The 16,324-nt window shown below is 40.1% G+C and overlaps 9 protein-coding genes across 9 annotated transcripts; all 9 read right to left on the reverse strand.

The window, feature by feature from the left end:
• Window positions 1-1,489: 1,489 nt before the first annotated feature.
• On the reverse strand, window positions 1,490-4,195 carry TM35_000261600 (uncharacterized protein; the record flags this gene model as incomplete). The annotated part of the gene is made up of 1 exon (XM_029027897.1): window positions 1,490-4,195. The coding sequence occupies one exon, from the start codon at window positions 4,193-4,195 to the stop codon at window positions 1,490-1,492; it is 2,706 nt and encodes a 901-aa protein (XP_028880774.1).
• A 1,540-nt stretch (window positions 4,196-5,735) lies between these two features.
• Window positions 5,736-7,862, reverse strand: TM35_000261610 (putative protein kinase; the record flags this gene model as incomplete). Its single annotated transcript, XM_029027898.1, has 1 exon — window positions 5,736-7,862. The coding sequence occupies one exon, from the start codon at window positions 7,860-7,862 to the stop codon at window positions 5,736-5,738; it is 2,127 nt and encodes a 708-aa protein (XP_028880775.1).
• A 1,723-nt stretch (window positions 7,863-9,585) lies between these two features.
• TM35_000261620 (uncharacterized protein) lies at window positions 9,586-10,368 on the reverse strand (the record flags this gene model as incomplete). Its single annotated transcript, XM_029027899.1, has 1 exon — window positions 9,586-10,368. The coding sequence occupies one exon, from the start codon at window positions 10,366-10,368 to the stop codon at window positions 9,586-9,588; it is 783 nt and encodes a 260-aa protein (XP_028880776.1).
• Window positions 10,369-10,674: 306 nt separating this feature from the next.
• TM35_000261630 (uncharacterized protein) lies at window positions 10,675-11,673 on the reverse strand (the record flags this gene model as incomplete). The annotated part of the gene is made up of 1 exon (XM_029027900.1): window positions 10,675-11,673. One exon carries the CDS (start codon window positions 11,671-11,673, stop codon window positions 10,675-10,677), a length of 999 nt encoding a protein of 332 aa, XP_028880777.1.
• Window positions 11,674-12,322: 649 nt separating this feature from the next.
• Window positions 12,323-12,796, reverse strand: TM35_000261640 (cytochrome c oxidase VIII (COX VIII); the record flags this gene model as incomplete). Its single annotated transcript, XM_029027901.1, has 1 exon — window positions 12,323-12,796. The coding sequence occupies one exon, from the start codon at window positions 12,794-12,796 to the stop codon at window positions 12,323-12,325; it is 474 nt and encodes a 157-aa protein (XP_028880778.1).
• Window positions 12,797-13,031: 235 nt separating this feature from the next.
• TM35_000261650 (uncharacterized protein) lies at window positions 13,032-13,397 on the reverse strand (the record flags this gene model as incomplete). Its single annotated transcript, XM_029027902.1, has 1 exon — window positions 13,032-13,397. One exon carries the CDS (start codon window positions 13,395-13,397, stop codon window positions 13,032-13,034), a length of 366 nt encoding a protein of 121 aa, XP_028880779.1.
• Window positions 13,398-13,669: 272 nt separating this feature from the next.
• TM35_000261660 (uncharacterized protein) lies at window positions 13,670-14,227 on the reverse strand (the record flags this gene model as incomplete). Its single annotated transcript, XM_029027903.1, has 1 exon — window positions 13,670-14,227. The coding sequence occupies one exon, from the start codon at window positions 14,225-14,227 to the stop codon at window positions 13,670-13,672; it is 558 nt and encodes a 185-aa protein (XP_028880780.1).
• Window positions 14,228-14,476: 249 nt separating this feature from the next.
• Window positions 14,477-15,286, reverse strand: TM35_000261670 (diphthine synthase; the record flags this gene model as incomplete). Its single annotated transcript, XM_029027904.1, has 1 exon — window positions 14,477-15,286. One exon carries the CDS (start codon window positions 15,284-15,286, stop codon window positions 14,477-14,479), a length of 810 nt encoding a protein of 269 aa, XP_028880781.1.
• A 173-nt stretch (window positions 15,287-15,459) lies between these two features.
• TM35_000261680 (uncharacterized protein) lies at window positions 15,460-16,005 on the reverse strand (the record flags this gene model as incomplete). The annotated part of the gene is made up of 1 exon (XM_029027905.1): window positions 15,460-16,005. The coding sequence occupies one exon, from the start codon at window positions 16,003-16,005 to the stop codon at window positions 15,460-15,462; it is 546 nt and encodes a 181-aa protein (XP_028880782.1).
• Between the last annotated feature and the right edge of the window lie 319 nt (window positions 16,006-16,324).

The following is a 16,324-nucleotide window of genomic DNA, read 5'->3' on the forward strand; positions in this document are numbered from 1 at the left end:
AAAAGAAAGCAAAAACAGAGAGATTATTAAGCAATATTAGAAATATAGAAAGTATATATATAAATGCTCCTTGATGTGGTAGCAGCAAGACGAAAAAACAAACATAAAAAACAAAAAAAAAGAAATTATAAAAAAATGAAAACTGCAAAAAAACAAAAAAAGCATAAAGTTTCAAGCACTCTTTTCCTTTCATGATTGTCGTTTTGTCGGGAAAAAAAAAACTTTTTTTTTCTTTTTTATTTGTTTATCCTTCGAACATTCTTCCTATATATATATGATCACTCCGGCAGATACCGCAGTCTATTTTTTTCCAAGTATGAATTACACAGGAAGAAAAAGATTAAAGAGAAAAAGCAAATCATGTTTGGCTTATCTTCTCTGCCTTGCTAACAAGCGCAAAATAATAAAAATGATAATAATTATAAATTAAAAAAAAAAAAAGAACATATGCATTCACAATGTAACTATGAGAAATATAAGAGACTATGGTAACCGGTATTGATCCTCTATACCTATTAAAGCAGAACAAACATCAAGGGAATACATTCTATTTGACTCCAATAGAGTGTTACACATCTCATCTCACACACCCTTTTCCTTTACTTGCATATACAATGCTAATTCGACATGAGGAAAATCAATTTGTTCAAACTCATATACATACATAGACGTATATATATATATATATATATATATATATATATATATATATGTCTATGTATATAATGCCAAGTTTCTCCTTTCGTTTTTTTTCTTTTTTGAGTCTCTTCTCGTTCCCTATGTTTCGCTTGCCTTGTATTCCATTTTCTGCAAAAATAGAAACATCCTAGGCTTGAATACACCTTTTTCGTTTTCATTCGCTTTCTTTATTTTTTTTCCTTTTCTGTCATCCTTATTTATGATTAGATCCTTTATCCAGTAAAAATTGCATTTTACTTGGTTATTGGGTGTATTACTTACTCTTCTCATTTATGTAAATCAACAAGGAAAAGGGAGATGTACGTCTAGCACATCTCCCTCCATAGGAAAATGAAATCATTTACATCCCTCTTCAACCAACATATATATAGATATACACACACGCACACAGACAGACAAAGAGAAGATACACAGATGATAAAATAAATAGATATGGATAGATGGGGGGTGATCTTCCTAAGTAGCATCAACCCCATTCCCTAATAGTTTTGTAAGGAATTAAGATTTCTGCAGAGGTTTTATCGTCACAAGCATCATTATTCCTCTTTTTTTTTTTCTTATTTATTTGTTCTTAGCACACACACGCACCCATCTATTTCGATTTCTACATCTATCTATCCACCACCTATATATCTTTTTTTTTTTCATTTCTTTTCCCATATTTCTTTTTTTTTTGCAAAAATGAAACGAGCAACACCACTACCACTGCAAAGACAAAAAGAGATATATATATATAAATAAACTAAGAAAGTCAGAAAAACAAAGCAAGTAAAAAACCTTCTCTGTGACACTAATGCCCATTCGTATGGAAAAGGCCTGGCTGTATCTGTGGTACAACTGGATAACTCAATAACGGGTTCATAATACCATATATAGGTTGAGGGGCCGGATGCGGTATTTGTGGCTGTGGCTGTTGTTGTGATAATGGTGTTGGTGTTGGTAATTGCATAGATTGCAGTGGGTGTATGATTGGTAGTGGCTGTGATGGCGGCATGTATGCGATGCATTGCACAGGCGACATGAATGGTGTTTCCATCGGGTGTACAATTCGAAAACATTGCATTTGTGGAGGAGGAAACGCATGAAGTATTGAGCAATCCACAGCAGCAGCAGCAGCAGCATTGTTCTGTTCACAAACCATTGAATTCCCTGTAGATGTTGAAGTTGTCACACCACCCACGGAAGTAGTGAAAGAAGTATTGGATCGCATAGATATTAATGCCGCCTGTGAGTCTACACTACTTGTATGTAGATGACTCCATACTTCCGGACCTCTGAATTGTATACATCCCCCTGGGTGTTGATTCACACATGGGTTATTTGTGGAAATATCTTGTATAGGGTTTATGGCTTGTAAAGGAAAGTCATTTGTGTGGTTGAATTCATTTGGATCGGTGAGAACAGGTACAAGATGAGATACACCCCCCTTTGGAGTTGTCTGCATATTATTATCCTGTAGTACAAAACCTGGAAGGCTCTGTTTCCCATCACTTGTAGAAGTGGATATAGGTGTAGCAGAGGCAGAGGTTAAACCTCGTTGTTTTCGAGTATTATCCGAGCGCTTTTTGAAGGAGTTCGCAAATTTTGGCACAGTACCGTAGAAGTAAAATATTCCCTTACGCTCAAAACGCCAAATATAAAAGTTACTATCGCACAAAGGTTCTTTTGTTTCCTTATTAAGAACCCAATGTGGATCATCTGCAGGAGCCTCACGTGCATTCTTGCATTCATCATGTACAAGTGCCAACAATACATTCTCCACGTGTACAGTGGAGTCCACCTTCCAAGTACCCGCTCTACTACGAAAGACTTCCTTGTTCTCACTGATAGTGTCTGTGATGTTGTTGGTGCTGCACCTACTGCTGAAGCTGTTAGTTGTAGTGGTGCAAGGCGTATCTGCGAAATTGCCAGTGGGATTTTCAGTGATGAGATGAGAGAAGGTATTGTTTCCATCAAAGGGGAGTGGATGTGGTGATAACTCATCTGGTTCATTCGGCTCAAATCGCAGTATATCACCACGCTTTACTTGAAGTTCATTGAAGTTCATTGGAGTAACAGTTTTGTCATTATTGTCATTGTTGTTGTTGTTATTGTTACTGTTACTGTTACTGTTCTGGTGGTAGACTACTGTAGGAATCATGATTTCGGCTTCCTCGCTCTCTCTGTTACTCTTCACAAGCACTGTGGTGTTGAGACAGACGAGATAGACTTCATCCCTACTGCTGCCTATAGCCGGTATTTCAGTATTATGTTTATCAATATAGCCAGCCAACTCGAAGCTCTGTTTCACCGACCGGTAACTGTGCGGACTGCGAAGTGGCACATTCCCATCCTCCATATCATTGACATCATTATTATTGGTGTTGTTGTTGTTGCTGACACTGCCCTCATTGCTGATGTTATTATTATTGTTGTCATTGTTGTTGTTGGTGTTGTTGTTGTTCGCAAGAGAGAGTGATAGCGATTTCACCTCCGCCGTGCGTGGCTTCGATTCCAACAGCAAATCGTAGTGTTTTGCCAATGCCTTACATAATTCACGTGCATGTCCGCCTGTAATGTGGACGCGGAGAAACACACCATCCAACCAGACACAATGACCATCTCTATTTCCCTGCAGGAGATCAATACGACTTCGCATCTCCCGCAGAAAGCAGAGAAGTGGAATATTTGTCTTTAGCCCACGGAAGGTGATGGCAGGAAGTGGTGTGTGTGCCATTTTACACACACGCACGCAGTGTTCATAGAATAGCCACGCCGCAAACAACGTCACACGTACCATGTTGTGATCTCCTGCAGACTTACGCAGAAACAATAACATTTTCAGTTGTTTCACCTCCTTCTTACTACTGTTGTTGTTATTGTTATTGTCATTGTCGTTGTTGTTGTTGTTTTTCTTCTTATCATGTGTTGCTGGTAGAAGACAACCAATGGCGCCAATAACCCGCACAAACGTATCACCTAATTTTACACATCCCTCCGGTGCACTGCTGGAGTCATCGTACTGAAATGCCACCGCACATGGTATTGGGAAAATCCCACAATTTCCCTCATTCACTGTTGTTGTTGTTGTTGTTGTTGTTGTTACTTTATTGTAAGCATGGCATAACTCTTCCGTTGTTTTATACCTCGGGCATCGTTGTACAGACGACATCCAATATTCATAGTACTCCTCTCGGGTAAATGGGGCTTGTGGAATACTGTCCAACTGCACATCACTACTACCACTACCTTTACCACCACTATCACTATCACTATCACCATCATCATTATCATTATCATCATCTGTACACTCCGCATCATGTTTATCATAATCACGCATATAATATCGCACGTAAGCATCACACCGGGCATCAAACAACTGTTCAAAAAGTGGAGAATTGGATGATGGGAAAAACTCCTGTGTTATGGGAATGAGAGAAAGCACACGACCACTGGAGTTACGTGTTGGACGAAATGGAGCTTTACTGATAATCTCGGCACTAGGGGCAGCACCCATTTGTTTCTACGTGGTACTGTTTTTTTTTTTCTTTTTTTTTCTTTTTTTTTTCTTTTTTTTTTCTTTTTTTTTCTTTTTACTACTAGGTACTACTACTATTCTTCTTGTTTTTTTTCTTTCAGCATACACCTTCTTTCTTTGGTTTCGTTGCCTAACTGTTTTCACTGAGGAAGTCAGAGACCTCTTGTTTTAAGAAAAAAAAGCAAGGGCAGTGGTAACTGTACCTAGTAAGGCGATTGATGGTTTGGCTTACCAAATAGCAGTACCGGACGACTCTACTGGTGATGTTGTTGTTGCTGCTGCTGCTGTTGTCACTGCCAGTATGAAGAACTATTGTATTAGTCTGTAAACCCACAACACATAAAGAAAGAAAAAAGAAGAAACAAGAAGAAAATACAGAGAGGGAAATAAAATTCACATATACATAAATATATATATATATATATATATATAGCTGAAGCATAATAGGAACCATGACTCTCTCTCTCTCTCTCTCTCTCTTGCCTGAAAATCATTCTTTTTTTTCGGGGGTGGGGAAGGGGATATGGATTGCACATATATTTGTGCTGGGAGTAGATATAAAGAATAAATGAGTATGCAAGTAGTTCAGTAGTGATAGGGAAGTGGGTTAAAAAAAAAAAAATTGGATTCAACTACAGACAGCTTTATTTCTTTTATTTTCAAAGTTTAGGCGAATGCTGTATAATAGTTTCAGAGAACATAAAGGTAGGTGTGTATGGGTGCATGCGTTTGTACAAGTAAATACAAGAGAATTTGTATTGGATGTGTGAATTTCTCTCCAATAGTAATAATAATAACAACAGTTGCAGTAGTACTAGTAGTATCACCAATAAGAGAAAAAAATGTTGGAAAGAATCTCGTATATCACTTCTACTGTTATAAACATGATGATCAACGAGTATTCCCTCAATGTACACATTACTTGGGCATTTTATTTTATTTTCCTCCGTTTTTTTTTTCTTTTTTTGCATTTCATGCCTCTGTTGTTTTCTTTGCTTTTTTTTTTTTTATTTGGTTTCCCATACTCAATCCTTTTTGCTTATTTATCTTCTTTTTTCTTTCCCCTTCAGCCACATTCCCTTCACTAGCACTCTTCCATTAACTAACTTTATCTTCTCTTCTTCCCTCAGCCTGTGTCAGTCTGTCTGTGTCTGTCTGTCTGGAGTGTGTGTGGTACTCAACAATTCAGAGTCTACTCATTCAGTGATCTCACAGGAAATGAGCTGCTTCCAAATGTAAGGTCTGTACCAACATCACAAAGCACAGAGAAACAAAACAACAACAAACAAAAAGTTAAGATAAGATAAGAGGATGTTCGAGAAGTTCCTCAAATTTACAAAGTTTAATCATCCACATTGATGATCCCGCTGCTAATATTTATCCCACAGCAGTACACCCCCACACCGTCAACCACAATTCGTCATCCCACACATTTCTCAAGAGAAAAACACAAATATTCGATACCTTTTAGATTTGCCGTAGAAGATTTATATTCACATCATCCATAATGGTGTCATCCTTATTTCATATTCCCCTTGGTAATATCGGTGGGTGTGGTTTTCTTTGGGTTACATAACATGGCTTCGCAGCTATCAATACTCTGGCGACGTTTGACAAGATCATTAATGCGCATTCCCCATACATCCGCGTGTTTACTTGGGTCAACGTATTCATATCTTTGCCCTTTTGTCACGACGGAAAACATCTCCACTGTCTCAACCTCAGCATGTACCTCTCGCGTTACTGGAATTGAGTACTTAACAATGTGTTTTTCCTTATCTACACATAAGAGTCGTGGAAGATCTGTCAGAACAAGTAGACGTTCTCGTGGTAACCTATTTAAAAAACTATTATTCTTCTTCAATACTACTGTACAACGTAAAACCTTTTCACCTTCTTGAAGTAGATCACTCACCTGTAATGAAGAGTCTGTTGTCTGTAGTGCTGTAATGGATGTTTGGTGTACTTGACTCCAGTCAATATCTGCAAAAAAAGGGTGTGACTTGAGAGCAGCAAACCCACCCGTTTCATCAGAGCCGAGTCTATCACTCGGTGTGCGTTGCAGTAGTCGCAAGACGAGATCCCTCGCCTCTGATGGAAAGTACGGTGGACAATCTACATCACCATTGTGAAAGGCTTTTATTTTACGCAGAACAAACATGCGGTTCTCACCTTGAAATGGTGGTCTACCAACAAACAGTTGAAATAGGACACAACCAAGTGCCCAAAGATCACTTGTTGCACTTGCTTTTCCGGATTCTACCATCTCTGGTGACATATACGCAGCAGTCCCAGCAAATGTATTTCCTGCATCATCGTTAAGATAACATGCGGAGCCAAAATCCGCAAGCTTTATATGATGATCAGCTGTGAGTAACATATTGCATGGTTTAATATCCCGATGTGCAATACCAGCCGCATGCAAGTATTCCAATCCTAATACAACATCTGCGAGGAAATGTGGGGCTTTCGTTACCATATGTTCATGACCTTCCGTGTTAAGATAATCCTGGAGCGTTTTTCCCTCAGCAAACTCCATCACTAGAAGCAACTCTGACTCCTCCTCTAACACACCATACGTTTTAATAATGGAAGGATGAGATAGTTCACTAGCGAGTTGTAGTTCTGTTTTAAATGATGTGATAAACCTTTGTCGCCGTGAGAGACGCGCCTTATCAATTCTCTTCACTGCCACAATTTTAGGTGTCTCTTCTGTAGAAGAACAAGAAGAAGAAGAAGAAGAGGAAGAGGAAGAAGATCTGGAGCCACTCCATGTCTGCGTTCCCATATTCCCCTCACCTCCATTTAAGAAGAGTGGAACTCCTAGATCTGGTAAACTACCTGTAGTTGCAGCGAGCATATCATCATCTAATGTGGACCTGGAACTCAATATCTCCATCACAGGCTGCTGCTGCTGCTTCTTATGTGCCCGTGGTGTTGAGTGGGGCAATGATAGCGTAATATACTCTGCTGAGTAACTTCTATGATGATTTTCATTTACCATTTTTCTCTTATCTGTAGAATAGAGAGAAGAACCATTGGTAGCTTTCCCCATATCTCTCCTTTCTTCACCTGGAAATCTACTATTCCATCTGGAGAAACTTCTATCCTCATTAAAAGATTCCCCACGAGCCGTGGCACCCTCACACACCTGACTCGTAACGCTGGGTGATAATGGAAAATTTTTTAAAGCCACTGATATAATGGGTGTGCGTACTCGTGTAATACTCGGTGCCGGGTACAATTCCCCAAGCACTACTTCCCCAAATGCACCTTTTCCAAGAAACTCGTCTTCTAGCAAACGCAGTCGACCATATGGAATGATCATACGTTCTGTTACATCAAATACCGCACCAATCATATTTGAGAGAGTACCAAAAGCACTGCTACGCAAAGTAGTACTCAAAGAGCTCGTACAAGATGCAAATGACCGTGCCGAAAAACTACCTCTCTTATTTGAATTATATTGTTTTTGACTACTGTTGCGTTGATATCCATAAACAGGTATTAATTGAACGACACCCGTTGTCAATGTGGATGAGCCAGTTGTTGGGGCTACAGGTGGTAGTCTTGGAGTTGACAAATCACTGATATTGTCATGACTCTCCGAGTTTAATGGACCTGCGTCTCTTTCCCCTCCATTCATTGATCCTTTAATACTACGTATTTGTTTATAGGTGTATTTACCCACGTATTTGATGTATATGTGGATGTGGATATGGATGTCAGGAAGACACCCACCTCCCTAATCTCCCTCCTTCCGTTGTACTTCACTCTAAAACCAAGCCTCAGAAGAAGTACTACTTTTTCCCCTCCTCTTTATCTTATAGAAAAAAAAATAAAGGGAAAAAAAAGGAGAAAAATAAAAGAATTAAGGAAAGAAAACTAGAAAAAAAAAGAGAGAAAGGATATATATATTCTCATTAAACATCATATGTAACATAACTTCTTCTCAGCTATCAGCAATACTTCCGTTGCCTTTTGTCTTCTTCTCACTTCAAAAGTACTAAAGCAACTAAGTAAGAGAGATTGATTATTACCACAGATGTACCCACTCGTGTGGGGAAATTATTCCTTAACTGTCTCCAGATAAACCAAAATGAATACAAATACCATCACAAAATTGAAATCATTAGGGGTCTCACATTCGTGATTAAAACCTGAGTTGAATAATGACTTTAGAAGTTTTTCCTCTCTCACGATAAAATCTCTTTAAGAATGAAGGATATATCTTAACCTAAACTTCACCAACGGTGTATCAGTTCAACATTTTGACTACGTCTTCACACACACACACACAGAGAGAGAGGGAGGATAAAAATAAAAATAACAACTATCGCAAGAACTGTGTGAAACTTAAGCATTTGTATGAGCTAAAAATGATCTTTTCAACGTTCTTCTTTGTCAGGAAAAACATTTGTAGGATATGTGTAACTGAACTGATGAGCCAACTAATTCCATAATTCACTCTCTACTGGTGTTAACGTATCCCTCTTCTGCAGTAATCTGCTGTTCTGCAATTACTCCTCATTGTCCCTCACATAAAAAAAAAAATGATTACTATGTAACAATTAGCGAAATGCCATTTTTTTTTTTTTATCCTCTTCGTTTTGCTCATTTTCTCCATTATTGTAATCCCATCATCAGCGCCTTCAGTAAATCATGGGTGGTTCCAAATTTGTACTTGGGATAGGAATTACAGATGCTTTCAGAGAAATAGAGATTCATCATAAGAAATTCCACACACCAGTCCACTCGTTTGCCACCTATTTTTTCATTATCCTCTCCAATGGTACAATGCAATCATTACTCAATTGTGGAAACAATTGAATTCATGCAGAGAAAAAAAAAACAATACTGAGTAGAAAATGAAAAAGAAAGAGAAACGGTTGCCTGCACAGAAGAAACAACATCGAAAGGAAGAAAATGTGTATCATTCCTCATATGCTTGGTGGTACATTTTTTTTCATCTTGAAAGTAATGAACTAAGTAATAAAAATGGAACTTGTAAAAGAGCAAAAAAATAAAAAATAAAAAACAGAAAAAAAAAAAACAGATTTAATCAGTAACAGGCTGAAGTGTGTGCGCCTCAAACTCTTCTAGCTTTAGTTGAACCATTCATCCGAGAGGATAATCTAATAGTTTCAGTTTCTGAATAAATACAACTCAGTAGATGGAACTGAAGCGCATGTACAATCAATTGTTGCACATGTGTTCTCCCAACTCTCACTCCAAACAGACTCCTCAAACAGATTCACTCACCAGCAATACCACCCAAACGTGTCCTTTCTTCTTCCTGTTTTCCGTTTCTCCTTCGCGTTTTATTCATTGTTTCCCCTAACAAATATCACCAAATATTATCATCATCCTCACTTGGGCGGTTTTAGTTGCTCTTTCCGCTTACGCCACCATTCTTCCATATGTTTCGCCTCTCGCCGTCGCATCATATCTACTGCATCTTGACCAAGCTCACGGTGATCGGGCACGGAGAAGAGTTTGTACTCACCCATCGTTACTGGTTGTACCCGCTGCCCTCTCGCGTGCTGCCGCTTGAAGTGTGCCAAATTAAATTCCATATCTGTTTGCATTCGTGGTACCACATGCTGTTTCCATCGTTCTTGTACTTCTTTGGTACTCTCTGCAGGAATCTCTGTGCGTGCTGCCACACGCTGGTGGATAACCTCTTCCTCCTGTTTCATCTGTGCGCTGTACTGTCCAACATAGTAGTCCCATTCCTCTTCAGAGAGTTTGCGACGCCACTGTGGAGCTTCTGTGCGTTGACGCTCTGTCTCATAGTGCCACAACCACGGGTTCCATGTGCCTTGCACTGAGCGCCGCTGAAAATGTAAGTGTGAAGCCGAGAACGGCTGATCATAGTCATTGGCTGTATTCACGAGATGATGAAGACGTAGCCAAATACCCATTGGGCTCATATACTTAGTCTTACATGCACGCTCGCTACCATCGCGGTAGACACCAGTAACGCTTGTCTCTGCCCATAAACGTGGGCGAATGTCGATCGTTACACTTGGGTATTTTGCGTGAAAACGTGGTAAGTGTGTAGCGAGGAACTGACGTGTATTGGGTGATCCCCTGCTGGGACAATACGAAATAATCACTTTCTTAAGACAAAGTTCACCGTTGCGGCTCATCACTCTATACACCTCACTACAGAAGGGGTGACTCCCTCGAGCTTTTAAGAGAACAAAAAAAAAAAGAAAGAAAGGGAAGGGAAAATATTGTGTATCTTTTTTTTTTTCTTTTTGAAGCAGCGCACAAGAAGACTCATAAACAGAAAAGGGATACAACGAAAAGGAATAAAAAAAAGAATCATGATTTATGTGAAGAAGAAAGAAATAAACGATCCATCTCAGTAATGAGAATATTTTCCACAAACACATACACACACACACAGAGAGAGAGAAAGAGAGAAGAAGCAAGAGAAAACCGAGTGTACGTCAGCGTGATGGTTTTCTCATCGAATCTCGCTGCATCGTCCATGGTGTGCGGGCAGAGACGGGTTGCAGCCCAAAGCGAGCACCACTCACCCGTTCCCGCAAAGGTCCCTTCTCACCCGAAACGCCATTTATCATACGTTCAGCAGGGTCACCTGTGTAGTTGGCAAGCCGATGCTGTACCTCACGAAGAAAACTTCGGTGAACCCATACAGGTGGCTCTGCTGCAGGAATTCCCTGTGAGTTTGCAGTTTGCTCCAGTGTGCGGGTAATAAGTCGTTTGTGTGCCAGTACAGGTTTGGACTCTCGCAGACGTTGATACGCCTTTGTCACTTGAGGGAATGGTCCCAACAACAACCCACCCTCTTCCACAAGGAACTGAAGTGTCGTGAATAGAGGCCAAGTACTCCATTTATCTCTCTCTTGTACTACTCCATCAGCACCAATAGCATTATCACTGTCGTCACTCTGGAGAGAAGAATCAAGACGGGCCACAAGGTCCATTAAGTTACCATGGGTTTGTCGTGTTAATTCCATCTCGCCAGTGTTTAAAGCTAAAAGAACGTCGTCTGCACCTTGCAGAATCTGTTTAGAAACGAAATCCGCATCCAAATATGCTTGAAGTTGATCTTGTAGCAACGAGGAAGAGAGAGAAAAGAAGTATGGAATATGCTGCGGGTCGCGCACACATTCTAGTCCTCCCCTAGGGATGAGCAAGGACGTATCTGTCAAGTCTTCTCCCTTCGCTTCGATAGAAGCACCAGTTTTCACATCACTTCTGTTGCCGTTGCTGCTGGTAACAGTACTGCTGTTAGGAGGGGTAATAGAGAAGCGACTATTGTACTGCAAACGCTGCCACAACTCATGTGGATGGGTAGTATTAGCCGCAGGAGATTCATCTATCAAAAGTGTATGACGTTGCTTTAAGGCACGGAGCAGAAGTAAACTATGGTGCACTGTAGGATGCCACAGAGAAGCAAGCTCACACCTCACTGTAAACATAAGAATTATAGTTGTATTTACCTTCCTTCCTTTATTCACTATGTTAAATTTCCTTTCGTAGTTACCGTACCTCACCAACGTCCCTTAAGGAGAAAAAGAAAAGATAAGTTCAATATAGTTCTCCTCAACATAAAGAGAGATATTCACATATACAGATCTAAAGAGACAAAAACGCAGAATAATGCATTCCCACTGAAAAAGTAATACTATATTTTCCTATTCTTCCCAAAGAAAAAAAAAGGCAAGAAGCATACTATTGATTCTCTGTTTATCTTGCAATATATCATTGCTTAACTGAATAACAAGAATGAAAAGGCTTTTCTTCCTTCTCTCTTCTCATTCTCCAATATATCTCATTTATCTGCTTTCAAAGAGTTGCTACCAGGGTGAAGCTGGAGTAATGTGCAGCAGATAAACAAGAAGCTGTTCGTTGCCAATAATATGCCTAACAGAAAAAAGCAAACAAAAGAACGAAATAAAGTAATGGAAAACAAATAATGGATCACTAATACTAACAACTAGTACATCGTTCTTTTTTTTTACCTTTACCTCTGTACTTACTTTCTTTTTCTTTTTATCCCATTCTACCAACCCGATTCGGCTGTCTGGATCCATCACTATATATCCAGTTTACTAGTATATATCCTTTCTACAAGTCTTCGCTCGTCATAGTAAGCATAGGTGGGTTAATATGGAAGTAGGGACGGATGAACTTGCCATCTGCAGCCCATACATCAGTACCCCTTGATTGGGCGTAGGCGCGAGCATTTTCTCTCTTGAAACGTTCGGGCCAGTCCTGGTAGTACACATGATAGAATGATGAGTAAAACACAGAGATGTATGTCAGATACAGAAACGAGAACAGTCCACCCCAGTTAATAGCCACACGTAACTTCGTCATACGGGTCGTGTCACGCAGGCCAAGTTGGTACATACACCTCCAGTGCCACTCAAACATCTGCTTACGCGAGGCTCCAAGAAGATGAATAGGTGTCTCATCCCATGCCGCCTTGAAGCGTTCTGTTGAGTGCATATCACCACCAAGAAGTGGACGGTTTACCCGTAGCATGAGAGCACGATGAGACGTCGTGAAACTCACAGCAGGGCTCGTACGACGAAGCATTTTGCTTTTATCCTTCTTTTTATAACGATTCTTTCTTTCTTTCCACTATTCAGTCCCTTATTTTGTTATCTACAGCTTGTGCAGCCAAGTTGTACAAGTCCTATGAGGTTTAAAAAGAGTTAAAAATAATGTAAATAAGATAAAATAGAGTATACAAAACAATTTTTGTTATCTGGTACAGTTCTTCTTTAATGTCAGTTTACCCAATTATGAAATACTATCCATCATGTTTTCTTCACCAAAATTTGTACCATTGTGAAGGAGCCTCCTCCTTCCAGTCCTTATTCCTTGTGAAGCATACCATCAGTAACTTCCGCTCCGTATTGCATGTGGCGATACGTCCTGCCAATTTCATCTCCGACGGACAATCAAGGCTACAGCGCAGCAACTCTGCATTTAGGTGGTGGCACGGGTGCGTCCGTGGCAAGTCTAACTTGGTAGGAGGAACAATCTGTTGGTTGTACTCTCGCGTTCCTTGATCCTTCCAGCCTGTTACTATCTCAAGATTGTGAGAATTATCGTGCTGGTAGATCATGTTCCGAATAACATGACCTCCACTGCGACGATTGGCATCCACAGGTGCCTCAGGGTCTGCACTCATAGATCTATGTGTTTGCTGACTGTCTGTCTCTCTCTCTCTCTGTGTGTGTATGTGTGTGTAATGATTCTCCACAGAACAGTCTTCCCCTCACTTCTTTATTTTTCACGCTGTCAGTGGTTGCCACACCCCTCACAGTATCACTTTGCAAGTTAACAGAAGGAAGAAAGTTCATCTCAACTTACGAACAATACACAGATAACAATACATATTTGTACAGAATGAAAAGAAAAAAGAATTAAAAATAGATAAAAGAGGATAATATTTTAATATCGCTATACAGGGAACGGGAAACGTGTTTTCCAGCGAGTGCTGAACGTCCCAATCTTACTTACCGCTCTTGATATTCCTCGTCTCTCCTTCTCAATGTTGAGTGTTTTTGTGGTTAACCCTTGACCACGTCTTTCATTGTTCATGCCCATCGCATCCTCACGAGCCAGCAGCATACCTGTCCTAGGGTTCCGTACTGTTGGTAAGTACTTGTGGTACTGATACGGTTGCTGTTTTCCCCACATCCAAGTTGGTTGTAGCCACATCTCACGCTGATTATGCGCAGGCTGTGCAGGACAACGAACGCAAAGGGTATCATGTATCCATTCAAAGCGGCAATTCTCACAACGCAACTTAAGATCATCACGTGACTGAACCATCTGTGGGTCTTTAGTCTGACCCTCAATCTTCTTCATGTTAAGTGTTGAACGACCGTCTAAATTATTACTCGGTAAGAGTACATGAGCATTTATAGGCCCACTATATATCCCAAGGGGAAAGAAGTTGAGTCTCACCACACTAAGGGACATAAAGAGCAGAGGACGTGTGGAGCATTTCATCATTGCTCTTCACAGGAACAGAAGTATCCTGTGACCCTCGTTGTACCTATGTGTGGGTGTATGTGTTTACTTTTCGTTCTGTTTCTTCTTTTCCTGTAGATAAAGTAAAAAAGAGAAAAACAATATACCAGAAGAAGTAATGGATAACATGTTAATGCAGTAATTGATGTTAAAAGTAAAAGGTGGTGGGAAGAAACAGTGAGTAGAGAGAATTGTAATGATTTGCACACATCCTGGTTATTATGTGGTTCTTTAACTTAAACGAAAGAGTTGTAAGTGCTCAGCCTCACAGGTATGGATGTCACCAGCGATGATAAGAGAGTGAAGGGGTTCACCAAAATCAACCTCTCGAAGTTCAAGCATTGTACCAGCCACAACCTGCTGCGTATTTGTACCCACACGTGCTACACCAACAGCCATAGTACTCCCATCTTCTGCTATAGCACCACCCTTCTTATTTCGCTCAACCTCCAGTAACTGATCAATCGCCTCTTTGATCTTCATATAACGTGGTGGTTCATATATTTTTCGTCCACGTGCCAGATTTTCATTTGATATCTCCTTAACCTTAATATCAAGCAAAAGTAGAGTGTGAAGACCTGATTCCCTGTTACTCTTTAACCTCTCATACCATGAGTCAGGTCTCCACGTCTCAGTCCAAAAACAGAGGGAAAGCACCTGTCCGAATCGGTACAGTTGAAGTCCACAGCATCCAACAGCGTTAATAATTGAAGCATTATGAATTACACGACATTCTATACCTTGCTCGTGACAACGTACCACCAAATCAGAATGTGTAGTAGCCCCAAAGACGTCACCAACAACTAGCAGAACGACCTTCTTGTTTGACGCATCTTGCAGAACCTCTCCACTCTCTACCATCTCCCGGTCAGCTACTAACACTGGTTTCTTGTACACTTTAGAGAGTTCTTCAGAAGAAGAGTTTATTAGAAATGAGGTGTAAGCTTCCAGATAAACAATATCAGCTTCCTGGACTGCATTTAGACCTTTCAGTGTAATATCACTGGCATCACCGAGTCCCACGCCTATTAGCGTAAACATTGAATCTTCCTTTATACCTAAGGTAAAAGAGTAAAAGAGCAAAAGAGCAAAAAAAAAAAGCAAAAAGTAGTCAAGGTAATGAAAGAAGGAAAGAAAGAAAAGAAACAAGATATGTTCACAATTTTGTGTATCAGTGCACTCTACACTACTTCTAGAGAATAACAAAAAGTTCATTAATCCCAGTACTTACGATTAGATAAGAACGGGGCTAGTGCAAATATTAAACCATGTGAGTAGGACTCAGCACGACCCAGGTGACCCACTGTAAGTATACCCATCGCCCCTTGTCCAGATCTTACGTCTGTTTGACCAGTAAGTTCATCCATAACCTCTGCTAACTCCTTACCCTCGTTAATTATACCAGACATAAGTTTTTGACTCATTTCAAACCGTGCAGAGGAACCCAATCCACAACGACCACTAGAGCGCTCCACTACATGCATCCAGCCACATTCAAACCAACGATCGGCAATCTTTTCCACACCTCCTTCAATTCCAATACCGTAGTGGGCATCAGAAATGAGACGCAAAGCCTCCTCAGCACGATGTTTAGCGCCTATTTGAGACTCTTCAGCAGACATAGGCTGTGCACGAACTATAGATGCCACTGAAACTGGTCTTACGTCATGCTCTTCGTCTGGAAAACACTTGTTAACAGCAGCGGCAACACAGGCCAACTTCGCCTTGTTTGTTGTACCTACAGCCCATACAATAGTCATCTCTACTTCTTACTAAGAATACAAATAAAGGTAGGAAAAAGAAGATGTGTGGTTCCCAATAGTGTTGGTGAAATGTTTAGCCATGTCGTTCATTAGAATTTTGTGTTATCATACATACCCAAGTTCTATTAAGATAAAACACTCAAATTGGTACTCTTACCCTTTCCAAAATACTAACCCCTTGGCGCTCAAAGAAACAAATCATGATATTTGACAACAAATTTATGAAAGAAAGAAAGGACAAACATCGATCGCATAATAATTTTCCCACTCTGCTATATGCACATAAACTACATATATATATATATATATATATATA

This window comes from Trypanosoma theileri (genome assembly GCF_002087225.1).
Source record: "Trypanosoma theileri isolate Edinburgh chromosome Unknown TM35_Tth_26_V1, whole genome shotgun sequence".
NCBI lineage: Eukaryota > Euglenozoa > Kinetoplastea > Trypanosomatida > Trypanosomatidae > Trypanosoma > Trypanosoma theileri.